The sequence below is a fragment of the Pezoporus flaviventris genome, unplaced genomic scaffold (assembly GCF_033815535.1).
Source record: "Pezoporus flaviventris isolate CSIRO_AGI_PZ_B2104156 unplaced genomic scaffold, CSIRO_AGI_Pfla_v1 ptg000029l, whole genome shotgun sequence".
NCBI lineage: Eukaryota > Metazoa > Chordata > Aves > Psittaciformes > Psittacidae > Pezoporus > Pezoporus flaviventris.
In genome coordinates this window covers 12,635,607-12,656,940 of record NW_026892577.1, presented here as the reverse complement: position 1 = coordinate 12,656,940, position 21,334 = coordinate 12,635,607, and the positions used below count along the sequence as shown (strand labels likewise).

The window sequence follows — 21,334 nt, the reverse complement described above, 5'->3', positions numbered from 1 at the left end:
TTATGCAATTCCCATGACTCCCTATTCCTACTTCTGCCTCACTGTATCTGAGCTTTAAACAGATCACACAACCAACCTGCCTAAGGAAGAAAAAAGGCAGACATAAAATTCTGCTTCCCCCTTCCCAGTGGAACTAGTTCTCTGATCTGATTCATTTTGCACCTGCAAAACCAGCTGTATCAGCATAAGGAAGAGAAACAGAAGCTGCTTAAACTGGAAGGACACTTACATCTTTGGAATCACAGTTTGAGGAAAGAGTGTTTATATTTTCTCTGTACTTACTTTCTCCAAAACACAAACAGCCATGACAGATTTACCCTAGAGAGAAGAGCCAAGACTAAGCTAGTGGGAAATATGTTCATGTCCCCCTTTTTCAAAGACTCACTGACACATGTAAATCTAACTAGGCTGTAACACTACCTGTCAGCACTGTCATAACTGACAGTGGGAAAGCAATAAGCAGTCATGGTCTGTACATCCAAACAAACAAAAAAAAACCTCCTAACACAGCAGCAACATACTATACCACAAACTTTTACATTCATTTTTAATTGAAACTAAAGCCAAGTCTTAAAATTCATGTTCCAGCATCTACACAAAGCTTTTTTTCTTTTTTTGCAGATACCGAGAGGTCAGTTTTATTACTAAACATGAAAAAAAAAAGCTAGTTTTATATGAAGATTCAAGCACATGAAACACCTCACGAATGCTGAAAAAGAACAGTCCCTCCTACCTTCCACCAAAGACATCCAAAAAAGAGGAAAATTGTAGGTCTCAGGGTTAAAAAAAAAACAACACCCCCCGCCCCCCAAAAAAAAACACACACACACACAAAAATACCACAAACCCACAAAACCACCAACACAAAAAACTATAATCTCCAGGTATTTTTCTGTTAACTTTGGGGTGTGGTTTTTTTTTCCACTGAAGAATGGCAGTTTAATAACTTACACACCACACATGTATGCGTGGGGGGAGAGGGGGCCGGAGAAGAGGGGAGCCTGACTCGATACCTGCCCTAAAAGAGCTCAGTTTGTGATTAATCTGGAGGAGGTTTTGGTTAATTAGTTGGGCTTTTACTATATGAAACAAATGCTACAGCAATTTAATTAGTGAGTTCTAATTCTTCCAACTTTTAACACACAGCATAAAAGTATTGGTTGTGTAGCTGTTCTTTTTTCTCGTGAAAATTGTTCCAATTTTTAACAAGTCCTAGGTGTACACCCCGCGAAAATGCCAACCCAAACAGATTTCACAGGCACTCCAGAGAGGACTTGTTCAATTTCAGCGTTCTCCAAAACCTTTCCTTTCGCGGCAAGCACGCTTCTGCTCGGGCCAGCGAAGAGCGGAGCGGCTGGGAGGAATCCCCCCACGGTTACCATGGCTGCGCTCTAGGCAGAACTAGGCTCTCCCGCGGTCTCAGCGCTCCGCCTGCTGACACTTCCCTGTTAACACGGGAGACGGAAGCTGCTGTAATCGGAGGTGGAGAGGATAGCAGAAACGGTGTGTCAAACCGGAGACCGGGTTTACAAAAGCACGGATGAAGGGAAGAAAGGTCTGGATATTTATGAAACATATGAGAAGACAAGAGCCATTGCTGTGAGGAAAGAATTTTGGGCCTTCAGTGTTTTTCCTGACCTCTTCAGTTTCTGCAAACCATCTGTTTCTATAATACAACACCCTTCAGAATTTGGGATTACACTTCTTATTACTGTCAGCAAAATTTATTTTTTACTACTCATGATAGTGAGCTTTGACACAAGTCCACATTGTAGGGGTTTTGTTTTGTTTAAGAAAAAATGTTTATAGATATTAAGCAATCACTAGAAGCTGAGAAGTTATAACATACTGGGATTATTCATACAATTTTAATTCTACTTCATAAAACACATGTTACAATGCAGTCTGAATTCAATGCTTTCAGTCTTATAAATTATTACTTTTTTTTTTCACCATAGGAGTCCTCCTTCATTCTTCAGGACCAAAGCCTTCTCAGTTGTAAATACGGGAAATTACAAATTAAGTGAAGAAAGGAAAGCAGAAAGTGAAAAGAAATATCTTAAAATGAAGAAAAATTGTTTGATATATCATCAACCTATTTCTTCCATTTGGGACAGTTTTCCTATAAGATGGGTCAAAGCTTTTTAAACAAATATCCTTCCCCCCCCCCCCCCCCCCCTTATTTTTTGTGTTTTACAATGTGTCAAGGGGATTAAACTAAAATTAAGTACTATTTGAATTTTAAATATAAATATTATTGTTTTCCAGTAAAGATTTTTTTTTCCATTACCATATGATATGCTTCACTGTCAGAAGGAACCTGAGCAGTAACAGAATACTCCCTTACTGGAACACAATGCGCTATTAAAATTAAACTGCCAGCCAGCCGTTGCTGAATGAAACGTGGAAGGAAGCCCGAGTTCAGCCCGTTAGACATTCTGTTTCGGGTACTGCAAAGTGCCACTAGGTGGCGTAATCCAGCGCCACCATATGAGGCCTTGCACCCGTACAAGCCAGCAGCATTCTATTCAGTAATAGAGCAAGGAGCAGAGGGGGTACTACAGTCAAACTGACATAATCAAAACATCTAGAAAGGCTGGCAAAGAAGAAGCCACGAGAATAAAGTTATATTCTAAAATAATTTATTTATGAGTGAATTTATGCAACTGTTTGTGTGTGCCTCCATATTGCTCCAGTTCTTGCTTTAGTGTATCTGGAGAATGTAATTATACTGACCCACTGACCGTAAAGTCATTGGCATTTATTTATATAAAGCAACAAAACTATTCATTATGAAAAGGAATCCTCCTGCTTCTTTTCCCTTCCATGCTTCACGCATTCTTCTGAGCAAGTTACGAGCTTATCCAGCTCTTCAGTAAGTGGGTTTAATGCTTCTAGCTGCTAAAAGCCATGTGCTTTTCTTTTTTTTTTTTCTGTTGGCTTAGAAACCTAAAATGGACTCCCTGATAGATCAGAGGGCTAGCTAAAGTCAGTTCATGTGTGGAAAAGCATGCCCAAAAAAAGGGAGGAGCAGTGGAACAACTCCATTCAACAACAGAGAGCTCTTATTTCTAGTCAACCCATTTTGTTTAATTAGGTGTGTCCTTTGTATGAAGTGGAAATTAGCATGACATATAACACATGATGAATGTCCTTAATATTTGTTCAAATGATTGAATTAATCTGTCTCCAGTGTTTTTCATTGCTAGCAAACTGACAAATCCTGGTACAGCTTCTATGCATTAATATTTTCCATAATTGCATGCAAAGCAATAATTAGTTTCATGGTGTTGATTTGACTATCTTCACAACTGATGCAATGACTAAAAACATATAAATTATTAAGAGACACTCCATAAAATTATTTCAACAAGAGACTTGGACAAAATAAAACATAGCTGTATGTGATATCAAGCATGTTCACTGAGATCTCAGTCAAGAAATGTTATCATTAAATGACAGCAGTAAAATGCGAGTCATGTACATGTCCACTACATTTCTCTAGCTTACTATTTACATTCAAAATTTTGGTCTTTTTTTTGGATTCCGTGTGCTCATAGAAAGTGCTAATAATCAGTGGAAGATGGGATGTTTCATCACAGGACCTGCAGATTGTTAGTTGCTAACTAGAAACACTCGACAATTACCCTTTAAATTGCAATTGCTCTCATGTGATGGTCGCTTATGGCATTGTAATCACTCCATCAAAGCCTTTTGAATGGGGCTTTGCCTCAAGCCATGTCCTCTATCTTAGGCAAATCATCATAATAATACTCTGTGCATGAACATTAACATTTAAAAATATAATTCACTTTAAGCATATGTTTTCTTGTGTTTAGCACCTTCATACCCATTGACACTCCCTCTTTAGTTTTGAGCTCCTCTCTTTAATTTTGTTCTAACATTACAGGGTCGAGATGCCTGTCTGGCAAAAATAAAGTTTGTTGTTGTGAATTAGGACAACCCACTCCCACAAAGAAAAAAAGAAAAAAACAAAACCAAAAACCAACCCACAACCCCAAGCAAACGCACACAAAATACCCAAACCACAAAAATTTAAATATCAACTGAAGTAAACAGAAGGATCTTCCAGAAAAAAGCAGTGACAAATAGTATTAAAAGCCTTTAAAAACAAAACGCGTATTGACTTTCTAACATAGGAGAACACTACACACCTTTTATAGTGCAGTCACACACCAGCACAAGAAAAGTTTAGTCATTATGTCATCTACTTCTTACAATAAATGGACCAGTACTTAAAACATGGGCAGCCACCAGAGCTACTTTAACTTTCTGTCTGCACATGGTTTTCTGCTAACAGTTGCACCAACACAAAAATGTTGTTGTCAGTACATTTTATTTTACCCAAGAAGCAGCAGAAGCCCTTAATGGTATGTCTGTGTTGTTTGCAATTATAGATCAAAACTACTAGCACTGGTTTTAAAGTATTGTGTTAATGCAAAAATATCCTCAACAGAAAAAATTCTCAGAGTAATTCTGACTCAGATCTATGCAAGTTTTTATCACCAGCAGATACAGCAAAGGTGATTCCCCAGCAGCACCACCTTTTAAAAAGAAACTTGATTTTCAAAAAGAGCTGAGTAATGTGGAAATTCCTACTCCTAGGCTCCAAGGTACAATTTCAAAGGCAAACTATTTCAGAGGATATAAAGAGAAATTCTAGAAGAATTTCTCAGGTGATTCAGTTCCACGAAAAGAAAAAAAAAAAAAAGGAGAAGGAGAAGGAAGTCTCACCAGGCTAACCATAGCATAAGCCTGAAAGACTACTCTCTTGCAAACATTTTATATTAGCTTCCTGTGTCTTTTGAAATTAAGGCTTTTCTCCTAAAAGTTATAAAATGGATTATTGCAATCTAGTTGGATAATAGCATGATAAATAACTGAAGGATTTAAAGCCAAACACACAAACCCACAAGCTGCATTATCACCAAACTAGAAATTTAAAAACTGACAACTGCAAATCCTTTTGTTGCTTAAAAATACGGTGTTCATTTTAATAGATGAACAAATAACAAATGAAAACCTAGAAACAGTAACGTAACAAAGAAAGATGTCTTGCTCATCCTTCTGATTAGATGTTACTTGTAACACTGAATCTATTTCGACAATTCACATCAGAAATTGTCTATAACTTTATCATTTACCCAGAACAAACTTTGTTCTTTCTGGAACTAATTTTCTGGTATACAGGACTAGAAACCAAGCTAACTAAAACATATATGTAATGGTCCATTTCAGACGAATTGTCCTGAATACTGAATTATTTCCCAGTAATTGTTCCCGAATGTTACAAGACAGGGTTCAAGACCTTTAAAATCGATTTCATCTGATAAACGCAGGAAAAAAAATCCCTGCAGGTTTCTCTATGGGGTTTGGTTTGGGATTTTTTGGGGGTAGGGGTCCTTGTGGGTTTATTTCCATTAAAAAAAAAAAAAAAAAAGGCGAAAAAAAGAAGCTGTAACTTCTAACTTGCATCTTAATTGTTTGTAAAAGCTGTAGATTGATGATCGTGGAATTAGAAGCACCTACAGACAATGCCACTATTAACCCTTTTGGTCTATTCACATAAGATTTTCAATAGACATTTATCATTGTATTTATAGGAGAAAATAATTTTCCTGCCAGAGAAAATGTAGAAAACCCTACAAGAGAAAGAGCTAGAAGGGTAGCGTTATCTGACTTTTGCCATCTCTCGACAAATACATCACCGTTCATAAAAGGTGACTTGAAGTTCTTTGAAGTCTAAGAATTAACATGTTGTCACAAACACGTTCAGCTCTGCATGAAATCTAGTTCATTATCTGCGACTGTATAAACTCAGGCAGTAGTGACTGTTTACCGAAACAACCTGTAAATGTGTTAGCCTGTGTTTGCGAAGGATAAGGACTGTGCCATCCCAGGCCCACTTCAGGCCGTAAAAGTGGGTCTTTTCTCGCCCTTATCTGAATCATCCTTGAACAGACTGCCTCTGAACAGAGTTTACACTCCTTTTCTTTGATCTACTTTATAAGAACATCAGAACTGTTTACTTTGAAATGCACACATTTCTTTATTGGGGTGTAGAGAAAGGAGATAGTGTTTTAAGACTTGAACAGTTATTTTCTCAGTGTTTCTGATTCTGATCAATAGCCTGAAATATAAGTGCATATTACTTAATCTCATTCTTAAATAAATTAATAAGAATTAACTTATTCTACTACCTTTTAGATAAGTCAAAACTTTGCACCCTACTTTCTACGAATGATCTAACAAATTGCAGATTAACACTACTGTGATCTGGTTTCAAACCTTCTCTCCTGAAGTACTTCGTTAAGTTTCTGATACTGCATAACCTGAATTCAACAGCGGTAGCTCCTGCTTCGAAAGAATATAAAGAGTCCTAATTGCAGCACTCTGCCTCATGGACAGCAGTGAAAAAATATTTAACTTTGCATTTCCAAGTAATTACTAATTCAAACAACATCTACACACCTTGACTTTGTAAAGAGTGGTCTGTTACACATAGACGTATTGGGAAGATACTACAATCAATGTTTTTTCCACAATTTTACCTGTTTACAAGCTCGAGAACTACCTGTTCTTACCTTAAGTCACTCCTTTGCCGGTAGAAAGGCAACAGGATTATTCCAAACTTTGCATCAAACAAGCAAAAGGGGCTCCAGCTTTGGGTTTAAATCTCATAAAAGGGGCCTCCCTCTATCCTTTGTTACCAGTACCGTCCCACTCCTTGTCCTTCATACCGGGAGATAAAGATAGAAAATCACGGCGTGATTCGAGAGTCGAGGCCAGCTTGGGCAGCATGAAAAGCACTGGCCATGATGCAATTACCAGCAGCTACGTGGTCAAGGGACTACTCAGCTGAACTTGGCGCCAGGTCAGGTAGCCTTGAGTTCTGCTAACTGCTGCGTTCAGAGATTAGGCGGATGCAACAATCACCTGAAAGGGGAGATTAAAGCACCTCTCAATGAAGTCCTTTGTCCTCTGTCTCATTTGATGCTTTGCGGCCTTTTCAAAAAACACGTCGCGGAAGGTGCTTTAAATGTTTGTCCCCAGAGCCGGGGCAGCCTCAGTGAGCTGGGACCGGCAGCAGCGGGGGAGATGGAGAAGGGGCCTTTCTCGGTGGAGTGGCTGGCCCAGAGCAGCCGCGGCGGAGCCCGGCCCACAGTCGCAGGTCCCTGCTCCCCGGCAGGGGACATCGGCGGCCGAGAGAACTCGGCCAACCGCGGTGAGTCGCGCTGCGGGACGGTTGGTGGCGGCCGTTGAGCTAACTAACGGTGGCGGCTCGTGATGCCGTCGGAGGACAGCAGCCGCACGTGCGGCAGCTGCCTACGTCATCCCCTCCCCACTAGCCCCGTCGTCCTGACGCCCGATAGTGTCCCCGCAGCCGCGAGCCGGGACCGCAGCAGCCCCGGGCGCGAAGGGGAGGCCGGCTCAGGGACCGGGCGGCCCCGCACCAAGTTCTCGGCAGCGCAGCTGCAGGAGCTGGAGCGGAGCTTCCGCGAGCAGCGCTACATCGGAGCCAGCGAGAAGAGGCGGCTGGCCGCCGTGCTGAACCTCTCCCAGAGCCAGGTGAGCTCCCCTCTGCCTCCGCCCCAGAGCACACGGGCCCAGAACCCCTTCTGAAAGCTGCGGGAAAGGAAAGGCGCCTCGGCCCTTGCTTGCCTTGGCGGGCACCTCATTGACCTCGGGGGGGACGGAGACAGTGACGGCTCCCGCAGGTGCGGGAGGCCAGGCCGCTGGCCAGCTCTACCCCTCTGGCAGAGAACCAGCTCGATCGAGCTTACACCCCTGCTTGAGCTCTGTGTCCACTGTGTGCACGTTTTGTGTTAAGCCCGAGACAATACACAAATGAACAGTGAATACTTAAAGTATAATTTTAAGTAAAAACTTAAAAAAAAAAAAATAAAACCTCATCAGAGGTAAAAAACCCACTGTGCCAGCCTTGAGTTACAGTCCTGATCCAACTGAGTAATTGGCTTGCCATGTGTCACCAAATTTGTCACAGCTTGATTCCTCCTTATGCCGAGACAATTGCGCTACTGAATATAGATCAGTGTTATTAGCCCTGACTCTTATAACTGTTAATATATTCTGTCACTCTGATAGTCTGATTTCAGGATGTATTACTACATGGAAAAGGAACAAATGGCTTGTTTTCCAATTTTAACTTTTTTTTTCCCCTCAGATCAAAACCTGGTTCCAGAATCGTCGTATGAAGTTTAAACGTCAGACTCAAGATGCCAGAGTGGAAGCTCTTTTCTCAGGCTTGTTTTTGCCATATCATTGTTACCCAGATCTTGCTACATTCAACTGTTCTCATGGGACAGATGTCAACATCTCTTCTACCTCTCCAGTTTCCCTTCACCCAGCTATGCCAAGCCCTGCCTTGCTACCTTCTGTTGCAGCTCAGTCTCTTCATCCGGTTTTGCCAAGTCTGGCTTTACTATTGCCTTCCAGTCCAGGATTATCTTGTTACTCCTCTGCAATTCCAGCCATGACTCTAACTGATGACCATAAAAGACTGAGGTTCCAGCCATACCTTCCTTCCTGTTAAAAATGCCAAAGATTACCTGTAGTCTAAATCAGAACTACCAAATATCTCTAAGAATAATCATTTAACTTATTTTGTTATATTAAATAGCTTGTTGATTCAATTAAATGTTTTAATCAAATGTTGGGGTTTATGTTAAAGGAGAAAGCATTTGTACTAGAGAAGTGGAGGACTTGAAACTTTGTTTTATTCCTACAGGCTCCACTATGCTGCATTGAAACTTCTATGTAAATTTTCCTATCCAAAAGGAATTCTATATAAATATTCTATATAATATTCTATATTATATATATTATATTCTGTATAATAAAGTCTATATAAATATTCCTATCCTATAATCATGTGGGGAGCTCCACAGAAAAAATGGTGTACTGTTTACACTTCAGTTTACATACTGACCGTGTAATAGGAAAGTGTTAAAAACCTTGGCCATTCAACTTGTGTGGTGTCTTAGAGAACAACTTGTAAACTACAGCAAATAAATTGAAATTAAAATGCTACCAAAGGTGGCATCCCTAAGAACAAAACTGAACAAGTTTTATTCCAGAGTTCTCTTTTATGTATATTCTCAAAACTATAGTTGTCTCCCATGTTTGTCCATTTATGCATTCAAAGAGAAGCGAGGTTAAGGAATTAATTGGCAAGAACGTATTTTGATGCCAATGTCAACCATATGTATAATTTAAATTGCTGATGAAAACACTGGAGTTGTTCACGATTTCAGGTCTTGAAACGTTCAAAATGAGATTGTTTTGATTTTATTTCTAAAGCTTCAGCTGTAGCTTGACAGCCTCACTAGTTTTAAACTGCAACATTCCATTAGGACTGTTCCTAAAATTCCCAAAGCAAGTTTTATGAAAAATAGCGAAGTTAAGCCTTCAGGGAATAATGAGAAACAAGAGATCTTTCATCAATATAAAACAACTGCAGCAGGTGTGATTACATCTTCCCTGCACCCCACCATCGTAATCTGTTTATCAGGTGATGGTTAGACTACTTTGCAATTGTCAGAAAAAAAGAAGACAACTCACACAGTACAACAAAAAAAGTTGATAAGCAGGGCCTACAACAGCCTTGTGCCTTTCCATTAACTGTTATGGAGCTAAAGAGGACAAAGCTGAAATAGTAGACATCAGGAATTTTGAGATGCACAAGGGGACATGAACAAGTTTCATCCAAATTTCTGCCTCCTGTGTCTCATCTCCTGTCTGGTTATAACCTCTGATGAAAAGCAAATCCCTGAACATGCCATGGCGAGGTTTTCTCTGAACCCACTCTCAAGCACTCCAACCTTTCCTATCCAGGGGGAGGGTAAGAGACACCTGAAGGGATTTTCCACACCACAGCCCCTCAGTGCCACACTAAGACAGCACCCCTCCAAGATGCAGCTGGGCTGCTGAAGGGACATGTTCATTTCTCAGCCCTCTGAACAGACTGTAAGATGTAGGGAAGAGGCACCTCACTTCCCCCAGCAACCAGCAAGTTTTCTTCCAACATGTCAGCTTGGATCCTCTTGGTGTTAAGACTGTACCTGGTTTGCAGCAGCAGCAGCAGAGAAAATTCTCCTTACCACTTTCAAGCTGACCTTTCACAAGTGAGAAGCCCATAGGCTGTTAAATCAAAACTCTTAATGGCTCCCTGGTTTGGAGAGTGAAGAAGGAAAGTTTAGACTACAATGCAGCAATCAATCAACTTAGTTTCTAATGCATTTAAGGAGACCTGGGGTGAAATAAAGAAACTTTATTAAAGTGTAATAGATTAAAAGAAATAAGTGCTAAGCAAAGTCTTTCAAGAGAGGAGTGAAAACAGATCCCAAGAAGAACAAAAATCTAACAGATTTCAGGATTCTCAAAACACAAATTTGAACAAGTCACTTTAAATGTTTTTTGCAAAGGGTTCAATTTACTTAAAATGAAATAATTTTTAAAAATGCAGTTATCATGGGCAGTGGTGAAAAATCCCATTAAACAATACGGCTATGAACCAATACAATTGAGCTTTAATACAAAGCGATGCATTGATTAATATCCAGAAAAGAAACTCACCAGCAGTTTATCCTTCCTTTTGGAGGATGCACTCAGCCAAAAGCACAGTGTGATGCAACTATTAAGTTCCAGATTCCCAAACACACTCAACAGACAGACTACACCTCAGTGTCCTGGGTTCAGCTGTGGTCTTAAACCGCAACACTCAGCATGAGCATAGGAAAGTCAGGTAAGATGTATTAAAACATATAAATCCTTCTCCGTTACTCAAACTGAAGTTCAGGTGACCATGGTCATTTACACTGTAGGAGTGCAGCCTATATAAAGTTGACACATATAACTGTTCAGATTTTATTTATATGCAATGAAAACCATTCTTTTAACATGTCTATCCAGACTAAACTTAATAACTTTGCCCTTCACCATGGGAAATTTTGCAAAAGCACTTTCTGCTGTTGCTTTTCACCATCCAGTTCCCTGGACTACCAATACTTATAATATTAGTACCCTGTCAAATAAAAAAAAAATAAGAGTGACATCACATCCGATAGATTTTAATATCATTTAGTACAAATATAAAATTATTTATTTTCACATTTAACTTAAAATAATAAACGTATTCTTCCAAATCAGACATGAGGTTCCGAGCACACTATACATCACAGCATACAACACTTTTCTCCTTTGCCTGCCCCTTTTCATTTTCACTATAATGCATATACAGGGTGACATTGTTCGTCCATTTTGTTCTGAATAACCGGATGGAAGGAAGGATGAGGAAGAAAGTGTCGATGGTAGTAGGGCAGCTCATTTCCCATGTAGGTACTTTGCGATGCATTATATCTGGGAAAGGAGAAGCCGAACTGCACAGCAGGCACAGGGGCAAAAGGCAAGAGTCTCTGGTGCTGAGCAGCAAAAGGGTAGAGGAACCCATCCTGGAACAGAGCCGGGGAGGTGCCCGGGGGAAAGCTGTAGAGTGGAGCAGGAGCCACGAGGCTGTGCTGGTTGTCCTGTATCTGCCTCTTCAGCTTCATCCTCCTGTTCTGAAACCAGGTCTTGATCTGAGCAACGATAAGAGCAGGGCGGGGGGTGAAGGAGACAAATCAGGGACTTTGCTTAAAAACAACATGCACACTATGAACGATTGTAGCTCAGCTGCTTCTGCCATTTTTTTTTTTTTTCTACTTTAGCTGACAAAGGTGGACTTTCGCCCTAGTTGAAAGAGGGCAGAGGATCTGGGGGCTGTAGAAAGGAAGAGTGACTGTGTTCAGCAAGTTTAGCTTAATCACTCTGAGTCTTTAAGACCATATACAAGGTTGCACAGACAGCTGCACATAGAGGACAAGCAGTTTATCTTACTAAGAAAGGAACCCCGATGCCTTCCCTTTAGAAAGTGTCCCCAAAGTCCAGACTGTTAACTCGTTAATACCCGGCCCACAGGCCCTGATAAATCCAGCTGAAGACAGCTACGTCTGTTCAGCGCCAGGAAGGCCGAAGCAAGACTGACGAGCCCGAAATAAGAACCCGCTTCCCCTGGAACCCACCTGTATCTCCGAGAGTTGCAAGGCAGCCGCTAGCTTCCTCCGCTCCGAGGCCCCCAGGTACTTCTGGCGCTGGAAGGTCTTCTCCAACCGGCAGACCTGGTCTGAGGTGAAGGCGGTCCGCACCCGCCGCTGCCGCCCGCGGCTCTCCCCCTCAGCCGCCGCAGCGGCATGCTCCCCTCCCGCGCTCTCGCTCTCGTAGCCCGAGGACTCGTCGGCGCTCAGCCAGCCGCTGTAGGGAGCTGCAAACGAGGAAGAAAGGGGCAGCGGTGAGGCCTTTACCCCGGCTGGGGAGAGTGCCTCCGCCTCCCTTCGTCTGACAAGCCGTTGCACCGACGGGAGCCAGGGTCCCGTGTGCCGTCCTCTCCACCCCACCCCCGCCACACCCCGCTTCTTCCTCCCAGTCCGTTCTCACCCACCTGGCTCCAACGGGCAAGGGTCGGTAGGCTCTCGGGGACTGTCTCGGCCGGGCTCGGCTGCGCAGGGCTTGCTGTCCTCCGGATGGCTCGGCTGCGGCCCACCCCGTCGGGGCTCGGCTCTGACCACGAGTGGGGTACTGCCGAGGGAAGTGGGAGGACGTGGAGGAGGTGCGCAGCAGATGTGAGGCCTGACCCCTTGGGGTTTGGTCCCAGCAGAAGGGAGTTGGGCCTGACTCATGGTGAGAGGCGCTAGGGGACCTGCGAGCTCGGCGCGCTCATATATGTGCGCTCCGGTCCCGGGCGGGCTCGTTTGCAAGTGTGAACGCACATCAAAGTGGGAATCGAGCAGAGATAACAGCTGCCAGCATGGAGGAAAGTTCACACGTCTGGCAAAAGGCTCCAGCCCCTGGCTCCAGCGTGTCTGCGGGGCCGGGGAGACCCCCTTGAAGTGCAAACCTGCCCCTCTCCCCCGGAGGGCTCGGCACGGGCAAGCCCAGTCGCGCAAACGACGTTTAAAGATGCCGACGGTGCCTGTAACAGCTCCGTTTTGCCCACTTCCTTTTCGACCATGGGATCCCGTATTACGCAGTACCTAAAACCAGGCCCGAGACGGGCAGGACGAACCCGTTCCGTCAGAGACGGGGCGAGGCCAGGGCAGTGGTAAAGGAGAGGGGTAAGGTAGCTCCGCCAGGGCCTGCCAGACCCGGGCATTGCACCTCGGGGGAGCTGCGTTCCTGGGAAAAGCGGTGGGGGGCCGCTATCAGAAAGTCCCTATCCCCCAGGCTGAGGCCTCACTCCCGGGGACCGCGGCCGGGTTAGGAGGGTTGGTAGAGCTGCGGGACCTCTCAGCTTGAACTTGGCGCCGTCTGTCTAGCCAGAAAACGCAAGCGATCTCCCGAAGAGCTCAGCGATCAAAGTCTGTGTGAGCACCGAAGCTCACACTTCATCAGCTTCAAACTATCCAAACCCACACGTCGCTTCCCGAGAAGGATGGTGTTCTGGTAATGCAGGGAGGACACACCCTCCCTCACCCCACCCGCCCCCCGCAAAGCCGGGGGAATGTCGGGGGAAGGCCTGATGGGGAAAGGGGCATCCCGGCCTCTCAGCTTGTCGCCGAGCCCTTCTTGTGTCCGACTTCTACCCGGCTTTTAGCCACCCCATAGAAAAAGTCCGCATAGACCACAACCCGTCTGGCAGCAGCGATACTGTGATAACACACTCTTCCTAAAGATCAGGGGAAGTGACTGCCATTGCTGTAACTGAGTAAAAGCACAGGTAGGATCTCAATTTCCACCGAACTCCTAAGGGTTCCCGCTGAGATGCACAACTAAAAGGAGTGGGCGTCATTCAGCTGGGCCTAACAGGGCAGGAGCTTGTTTCTTTCTAAGAGCACAGCAATAACCTAGATTCTCAAAGTAGATGCGAGTTTTATTTTTGTAATAAACAATGTCAACCACGTTAACCAATCCAACTCCCCCCAGAACTGCTCGGATCTTCAATAGATCAGGGGAGAAAATTGTATTCGTGGTATCCATTTTAATTGTTTCAAGTGTTCCCGTAAATCCAGGGCTGCGGGAATGGACAGTGCATTATTGACAACCCTCCCACCCTCGAAGACCCTACTGTTTATCCCACCTCTGGTCCCAGGGAGCGATAAAGCCCAGGTACTAAGAGCAATGCAAATGCCTTACCAAGCCCACCGAGCCGAGGAGCTGGGTTCTTCCTGGAGCTTTGCTTGTGATAACAGCCCCTAAGGGCAGGGATGCATCAGGCTGCGCTTGCCCCTATACTGCTCTTTGGGGTGCTGGGCACAGCCACTAAAGGAGCTTCACTTGGTGCTAGCACAAGCCTGTAATTTTGTCTGATAGGCACAAGTCAGTGCAAATTCCCAAGCAGATGAACACTGAGCTGGACACCAGACTCCCTCCCTGGCTTGAAACACATACCTGTGAGTGGCACTTACCCAGGCAAAACCGCCATAATGGGAGCATTTCCTAGATGCAGTTCAGTCAATAAGGGATAGGTCACATGCTACTCCCCAAAAGAGCTGAGGGCTTGCATATTCATTTTAATAGCTTCTGGATGTAGTAACTATTCCTAAACTGTTCCACCTGTGCATGGTACCTTTTGTTCTGGAACAAATGCACCACTGTACTCACTGTCTCCATCTTATTTCAGAACAGCAATTTCTTGAATAACTCCATGTGAGGACAAATCGAAGCAGAGAAACTAAGACTCCACCATATATAAACTTATGCACAGTGAGCTGTCCCTTGCAGTGCATCATATACTGTCTGCAGATCCTAGTTCCCTTCTAAAACTAAATTTGGAGGTAGTACCTGACCACCACCATGATTCAGAAACTCTTAAACTGAGCGCATGCGTATCTAGCAAGCAGGATGCCCCTCCATCAGTACTCCAGCAGATGAAATCTATGCCAAGCCAGGCAGTCCTGAGTCCCCTGTGCCCTACAGTCCCCCGACCCAGACACACAGTGATGCCAAGGAACCATCTAGGGAGAGACACTTAAACCCTACTGCCAAAATTAAACCAGGCTTGAGATGACCATTCAGTGCTGTGCCCGAAGAGACCAGTATGCACATTAACATTTATACATTATGTGTCTGAGAGAAGGAAACTGTCAGTACACCTGAAAAGCTGCATAGCAGCTAACATTTCCCTTAGACTAAGGATGCAGGGAAGCAGCTGACCTGTCCCACTGTCTTTTTTAAGTAGAATCCAACATTAACTGCTTTTTGAATAAGATGTTTATACCCAACCCTCAGAATACCCCTCATCCCCAGATGAAATCTGTGGGTGTGCATCTGTGCACCACAAAACCCTGGAACAGATGGGGAAGGGATGGGAGGTGTTATGTGGCTGTTGTAGCTCCCAGCAGAAAGAAGTGTCAGCTTGAGAAACTTGAAAACTTTGATGACTCTGGGTAGACAAAGGCTCTGCAACCGAGTTAAAACCTCACAGAAATACAGTGCTTATAGGTGACAAAATTTGCTTCCATTCAATCATTTTGTATTACTTGAAGCTTTTGTAACATTCGATTGATTTTTTTTAATTTTTTTTTATAATGGGTGTGCAAGTTTTTAGGGAAGAATGTAGAATTGTGTGTACCCAGAACGTGGGGATTCTGTATTGTCTCAGAATGTACATTTTCTTACACAATTTGCATTAGGAACATAGTGGCCCTGTTTCTCCAAATCATAGATCAAAATACTTACTGTTCTGCATTTGCATATAGGCCTTACAACCAGAAGAAATATGCTTGCTTCAAGAAATTTACTAATAACTTATGTGCGTTTGTAACTCAGTAACCCTGAAAGTTTGTAACTTGTAACCCTGAAATTTAGTTGCAGTGATTAATGCTAGGATGTGAAAATTACACCTAAGACCATTAGAACAAAGTGCTCTTTCTATGTGAACTCTACAAGACCTCTAGGGGCAAATGATAGATTTATCTCCCTGGTGCACCACTGGAATATTTCTTTGGGGGCTTTGTGCACACACACAAAATATAAGCCCATAAGAGCAGCCAGGACTGTAGCAGTTCTACATGCATGGGTTTGTTGCTGGGGAGAATGCTCACCCTGCTATCTAGGCTGCAGTGTTTCCTACACCAGTTATTAGAAGCTCACCATTTATTAGCAGCTAAAGTGCTTGTACTCCCCAAGAACTCTGTTGGTGTGCCAAGTCTTTCAACATACCATCACACCTAGTTGTGACAGCATAAGTAAAAATAGCCACAAACAGGAAAACGTAAGAGTTATCCTTCTCAAAAAAAAAGTTATTTCAGGCATAATCGGGCAAATCTTCACATTCCAACTTTCCTTCTAGGAGCCATGTCTGAAAATAGTCCATAAAAAAAAAAATATATATATATATGTACTGAGCAAACTATCATAGCATTTATCATAGATGAAGAGCTGATGTACCAAATCACCATCAACAGACCAGGGACCTGTTGGGCTACCAAGGTTTTTGGCTCCAGCATAGGCAGATCTCATTTGTTTTTTTCTGAAAAAAAACCCAACCCACCTAACAACAACAAACCCCAGTTATTCCAGAGTCTACTTGACAAAACTGGAGATGAGCATGCAGTAAGCACAAATGCATTGCCACCCCACCCCTCCGGAGGGAAACCCAACAAGCCCCCTGTTTAGCTGCACAAATAGGCAGGAGGAGGGAATCTGGGGCAGCGCAGCAGCCCTTTGGAGGTAAGTAAGCTGATTTACTAAAAGGGAGGAGGTTAACACAGGTAAAACATTGTGCCCTGCTCCTGCCGAGGCCTTAGGAAACCCCAGGCCATAGGCAGTGGCATGGCCCGAACTGGGCCCCCGGAGCGGCCTGCCGCGGCCTGTGGGACAATCGGTGGCTTGTTTGTACCCTCCACTGCTACCCTTTGGAAATGCTAACTAGGTTATTCAGCGCCTCTTTAGATGTCCTGATAGGTGCTATTAGATAGTCAATTAGGCATCAACGAGATCGATTGTTTCGGAATAGCCTCTGCTCTGTTTGAAGTACCGGTGAGCACTAACAGTGTCATCACCCAGGCGCTCCTTGGCCCGCGGGAAGAACGCGGGCTGACACCCCATAAATAACAAATGCCACTGACTCACCCAGCAGTGCTACACCCTCTTCCCTCCCGGCTCACACGCTGCAAGCCCAGCTATTCCCATTCAGCAGCTGTGGGACCGAACAGGCGCTTTGCATTAAAAAGTTTATCAGGGAAATCTCATTCAGTTCTTTGCGCAACTAATGGAAAAAGCGTTCCGATAAATTAAATACAAATTAGCTCGAAACAAAATAGCACTTGAATTCCCACGCACGCCAAATTGTCCGAGGACTTGTGAGACCTCCACAGGTCTTCGGAATTGCCCAGGCCGAATAACTAAGCACTAAAATAAGAATTAAAGCACTTAACCTGTCTCAATACCAAAAGAGGTGCCGGGATTAGCTCCCTACTACATACTACTAGGAGTTACCACTAAAGCGAGGCCTAGGAGTTTAGGAGACAACTATGAAGGAAAATAAAAGTCTACACAAGGAACATGTCGAGACCAAGAGATGTCTCCTTTTTTGATTCCTCTCCCTCTCTTCCCTTCTTCCCCCCCCCCTTCCTTGGGGTTTATCAAGTTAATTGTCATGTAATTGCGTATCAAAGAAAGAGATAATGGGCAGCAATTAGATGTAATGGCCTGCCAGTGCAAGATCTCTCCCGATTAGCACACAACGCTGAATAACTTCACCTGGTTTGTAAAGAGGTCCTCGGAGTGGCTCCAGCGAGTCTGGGAGCTGCAGGGGAGGACACCCCGACACCTTTCTCCACCCCCCGTCGGTTGCTTTCGATAGGCGCGGGCCGGGCCGGCTCCCCGTGGTTACCGTGACGCAAAGACAGCCGCTCTATTTCCCCCTCGTGCACGCACTGCGGGGTGCAAGACTTTGAAGTTAATGCTCCGACAATTTTGCCTTCCCACCCCTTTTCCTCCCTGGGGGGCCCAGCTTCCAGGTTATACAGCCCCTTCCTCGAGAGCCGCCAGGCCGGGAGCTCCTGTAGTTTCAACGCACAAGCATTATGCTGCTCCTCCCCAGCTAATGGACTCGGCTTTGCCCTCCTCCCCCCATTTGTAGCTGACTTGCAGATACTGCTTTGTCTTGTCGGAGAGTATTCCGGTACTGGTGATTATTCAGCGGTTATTTAATAACTGGTGGTTATTTAATTGTGGTTGTTACACCCGAACTTAAAGGGGGGCTGCTAGAAAGAAGAGGGCTCTCGACCACGCTGATGGAGCAGCCCAGGAGCTACCTGCAGGAGGGAGCAGTGAGTGCGGTGCCCCAGCGGAGTCTCTTGGCTTCCCGGAGAGGGACTGCGAGTGTGCAGGGGTCCTACGTTGCCACTGTTGCTCCTTTATTGCTGCCGGCATTAAAACACAGTGGGTGAGAAATTCAAACAAGCGGGAATACTACTTGAAGGGATTTCTGATGGTGTTTTTTCTTTTTCCTCCAACGTCAAAAAGAAAACTTGAAGCCGCTTTTGAGTAACATAGCTGGACCGCTTTAGCAAAAATGAATTATTTCATATACAGTTTTCTAGACCTCTGGAATGTAGCAGTTACGTTCTAGAGAAAGCCAACTTTTGCACGAAGAAGAGGGATTAGCACGTAGGTATTCAGAGGAAGCTGTTACCTTTAGGGACTCAGCCAAGTGAAAAATCACCTCCCTCATTCATTTGAGCAATTGTCGGGAAACTCAACAATATTTTCAGGCTAGCGCTGCTAAAACACTGACGAGATGTTTCGTGTGCTTGTTGAGCATACAAGTTGCCAAGGAATCATTATGTTAAGTGATCATTAGCACCTTTACAAACAGAAGCCGGCTTCTTCCTTGCCGGCCGTTCTGCAGCTCATACGCCCGGAGACAAGTCACCCGTCAGCCCGCGCGCCCAGCAAGGCTGGGGGGAGCCGCGTACCAGCACCCTGCCAGCAAAGATCGCCCAGTAGCTGGTGTCACTCGGCCCCGCAGCCCTGCTTGTCCTGGCGTGGTTCCCACAATCCAGCGGGCCTAAATCATGGCAAAGACTGCATGTAGGACATATTGTCCCAGCAGGCCTAGTCGCCTCTTGCTTGCTGTAAACCTTTGCAAGGAGGAGCAGTTTCCTCCACCCCTCCGACCACAGCTGGGGTTCAATGGAGCAGCACTCAGATGCTGGCAGACAGGAGCTAGGCCGGCTCTGCGGTGCCCGCCCGCTGGGTTAAGCTTGGCCCGGCCCAGCAGCCGCAGAGAGCCGGATGATGCTGCAGCGGAGCCGGCTAGGGGTTGGCAGCCCCGGGAGGGTATACCCGGCAGAGATCGGGTCGGACACCTCAGGAGGTGTCATAACCACCGATAAGGTGTGCGCCTGTCTCTCCCTTAGTATCATCTGCCCCTCACAAACCCTGCCCTACGGAAGCAGCTTCCCTCCGCGGCTGGGGACCACTTTGTTCCCCTTCTCTCCTCCCGAGCCCTTTCATCTCTCTCTCACTTCCCTCGGGCCCAGCTGCGATGGAGACCGTATCTCCCCCCACACCTTTCACCCGAACCCATTTGGGCTGGGAAGCTCCCGCAGTGCTGCGGGCATCCCCGGGCCCGACCAGTCCCCCCGGAGGCTGATGTTCACACCCCACCCCCAGCTCCCGAATCCGGCGGCTCTGACTTCTAACAGCAAGAAGGGCCATTGCTATTCCTTTTGTACGGGGTGATGGAAACAGTTGGAGGGTGGGGTTCTTCTCTGTGGCAATACAAGATGATGAGGGGATCATCTCAACCACTATTCCCTTGAACCTGTATTCATTTAAGGGAATCTGTATTCATCCATTCTTTAATGGCCAAATTGAGTCTTGACTCACTCCCTTTCCCCCCTCCCCCTTCAGTTTAATAATTGGATGCTTACGAACAGAAAGTATTTACCATTGGGAAGCTTTGTGGAAACATTCCAGTTCCCTAATGACGTTTGAAAGAGTCAGAATTGTATTTTTTTTTTTTTTTGGTAATCAATATAGCCGTTTAACAATACCTGACTTTAAGAAATAAGTCCCCACTAAAAGGGAATTTTTATCTAGTGTCAACAAATTTCCTTAATCCCAAACTGCATCATTTTCCTGAAGAGGTTTCACCAAGATTGATAGCACCTGAGCCCTTATTAGTTTTCTGAAACTCTTGCATTAGAGCTACATTAATTGTGCAAGCGCGAGTAAATGCTAACATCTCAAATGGCTAGAAAAATACACCATGGATTACAAAATAATTAGGGAGACTTCCAAATGTGACAGCTTCTCAGAAAATCAAAGGCCACAGCTTTCAGCGTCATATAATGTTGCTTTTCATCAGGCAAGTGTACTCAAAGTAGCAGATTGGCCCCTGCATACAAAAGAAAATAGGGGTGGTCAAGGATGACAGAGAACCTTCAGACCATTCATTACAGGAACCCAGATTACAAGTGTGCCGGAAATACTCTAATAACCCCCAAGATCAACTCTAAAGTGATGGAAATTTTTATTGCACTTTTCATGTTAGTTGACAGTTGACTTTGAAAGATTTATGGCAACTTACATCAGTCAAGGAACCTTTCTCAGAGCTCTTTCTCTAGCCTGAAATCAGGCTGTTTTGTTCTCAAGTTTTCCAGAGCTTTGTTCAAATTTTAAAAGTGCATAGCACAACGGTAACATCTTTACTGCTACCTGGTGAAAACCAGCTTTGGAATGTTACATTTCTTTTGATCATCACTCTCATACCCTATTAGGTGCATTAGGTGACATACTGGGATACTATTTTGTTGATCAGAAATTTCAAGGATAGGTCCTTTCCAAGCCCTGTTTAGGCAAGAGGCCACTGCTAATCTACTGAGTCTGCACATGAAAGCATGAAGATATATTTACATATTTATTTAGTAGGTAACATTTTACATCTTAAAATCACATTCTATGTTATTTAAAGGGTTTCATCTGGACTATAACAAGTCCAGTATTAAGTATTAGTAACAGGTGTATCCAAATATTTGGTCAAAAGCACATGATCATAGAAAATACAATCTAAGGATTAGCTGAAGGGCTTTACCTGTTTTAGAGGACAGTGGGAAATTCACGCTTTTTAGCACTTACCCTCAGTAAATTGCAGGGGGGCAGAAAAGATCTCAATAATAAGGAATCTGTGCTTCCTTTAACAGAGTTATCTTTTAGGGTAGGATAAATAGCTCTATAATCACATCAAACCTGGAAAAAGTTTAAGTTTATTAAAAGATTTATATTAGTGTTTGTCCCACTTTTTTTT

General features: G+C 44.4%; 1 protein-coding gene and 1 long non-coding RNA gene across 2 annotated transcripts in view; both read right to left on the bottom strand.

Moving 5' to 3' along the window:
• Positions 1 to 7,352, bottom strand: part of LOC133272209 (uncharacterized) — a 34,218-nt gene extending 26,866 nt beyond the window's left edge. The window contains exon 1 of the long non-coding RNA XR_009744363.1: positions 6,606 to 7,352. This is a non-coding gene — a long non-coding RNA (uncharacterized LOC133272209). The remainder of the gene's footprint in view (positions 1 to 6,605) is intronic.
• Positions 7,353 to 11,095: 3,743 nt separating this feature from the next.
• Positions 11,096 to 13,100, bottom strand: LOC133272445 (homeobox protein vent1-like). Its single transcript, XM_061459590.1, has 3 exons — positions 12,518 to 13,100; positions 12,102 to 12,340; positions 11,096 to 11,618 (listed from the first exon to the last, which is right to left on the bottom strand). Exons 1-3 carry the CDS (start codon positions 12,753 to 12,755, stop codon positions 11,265 to 11,267), a joined length of 831 nt encoding a protein of 276 aa, XP_061315574.1. The 5' UTR covers positions 12,756 to 13,100; the 3' UTR covers positions 11,096 to 11,264.
• Positions 13,101 to 21,334: the final 8,234 nt, after the last annotated feature.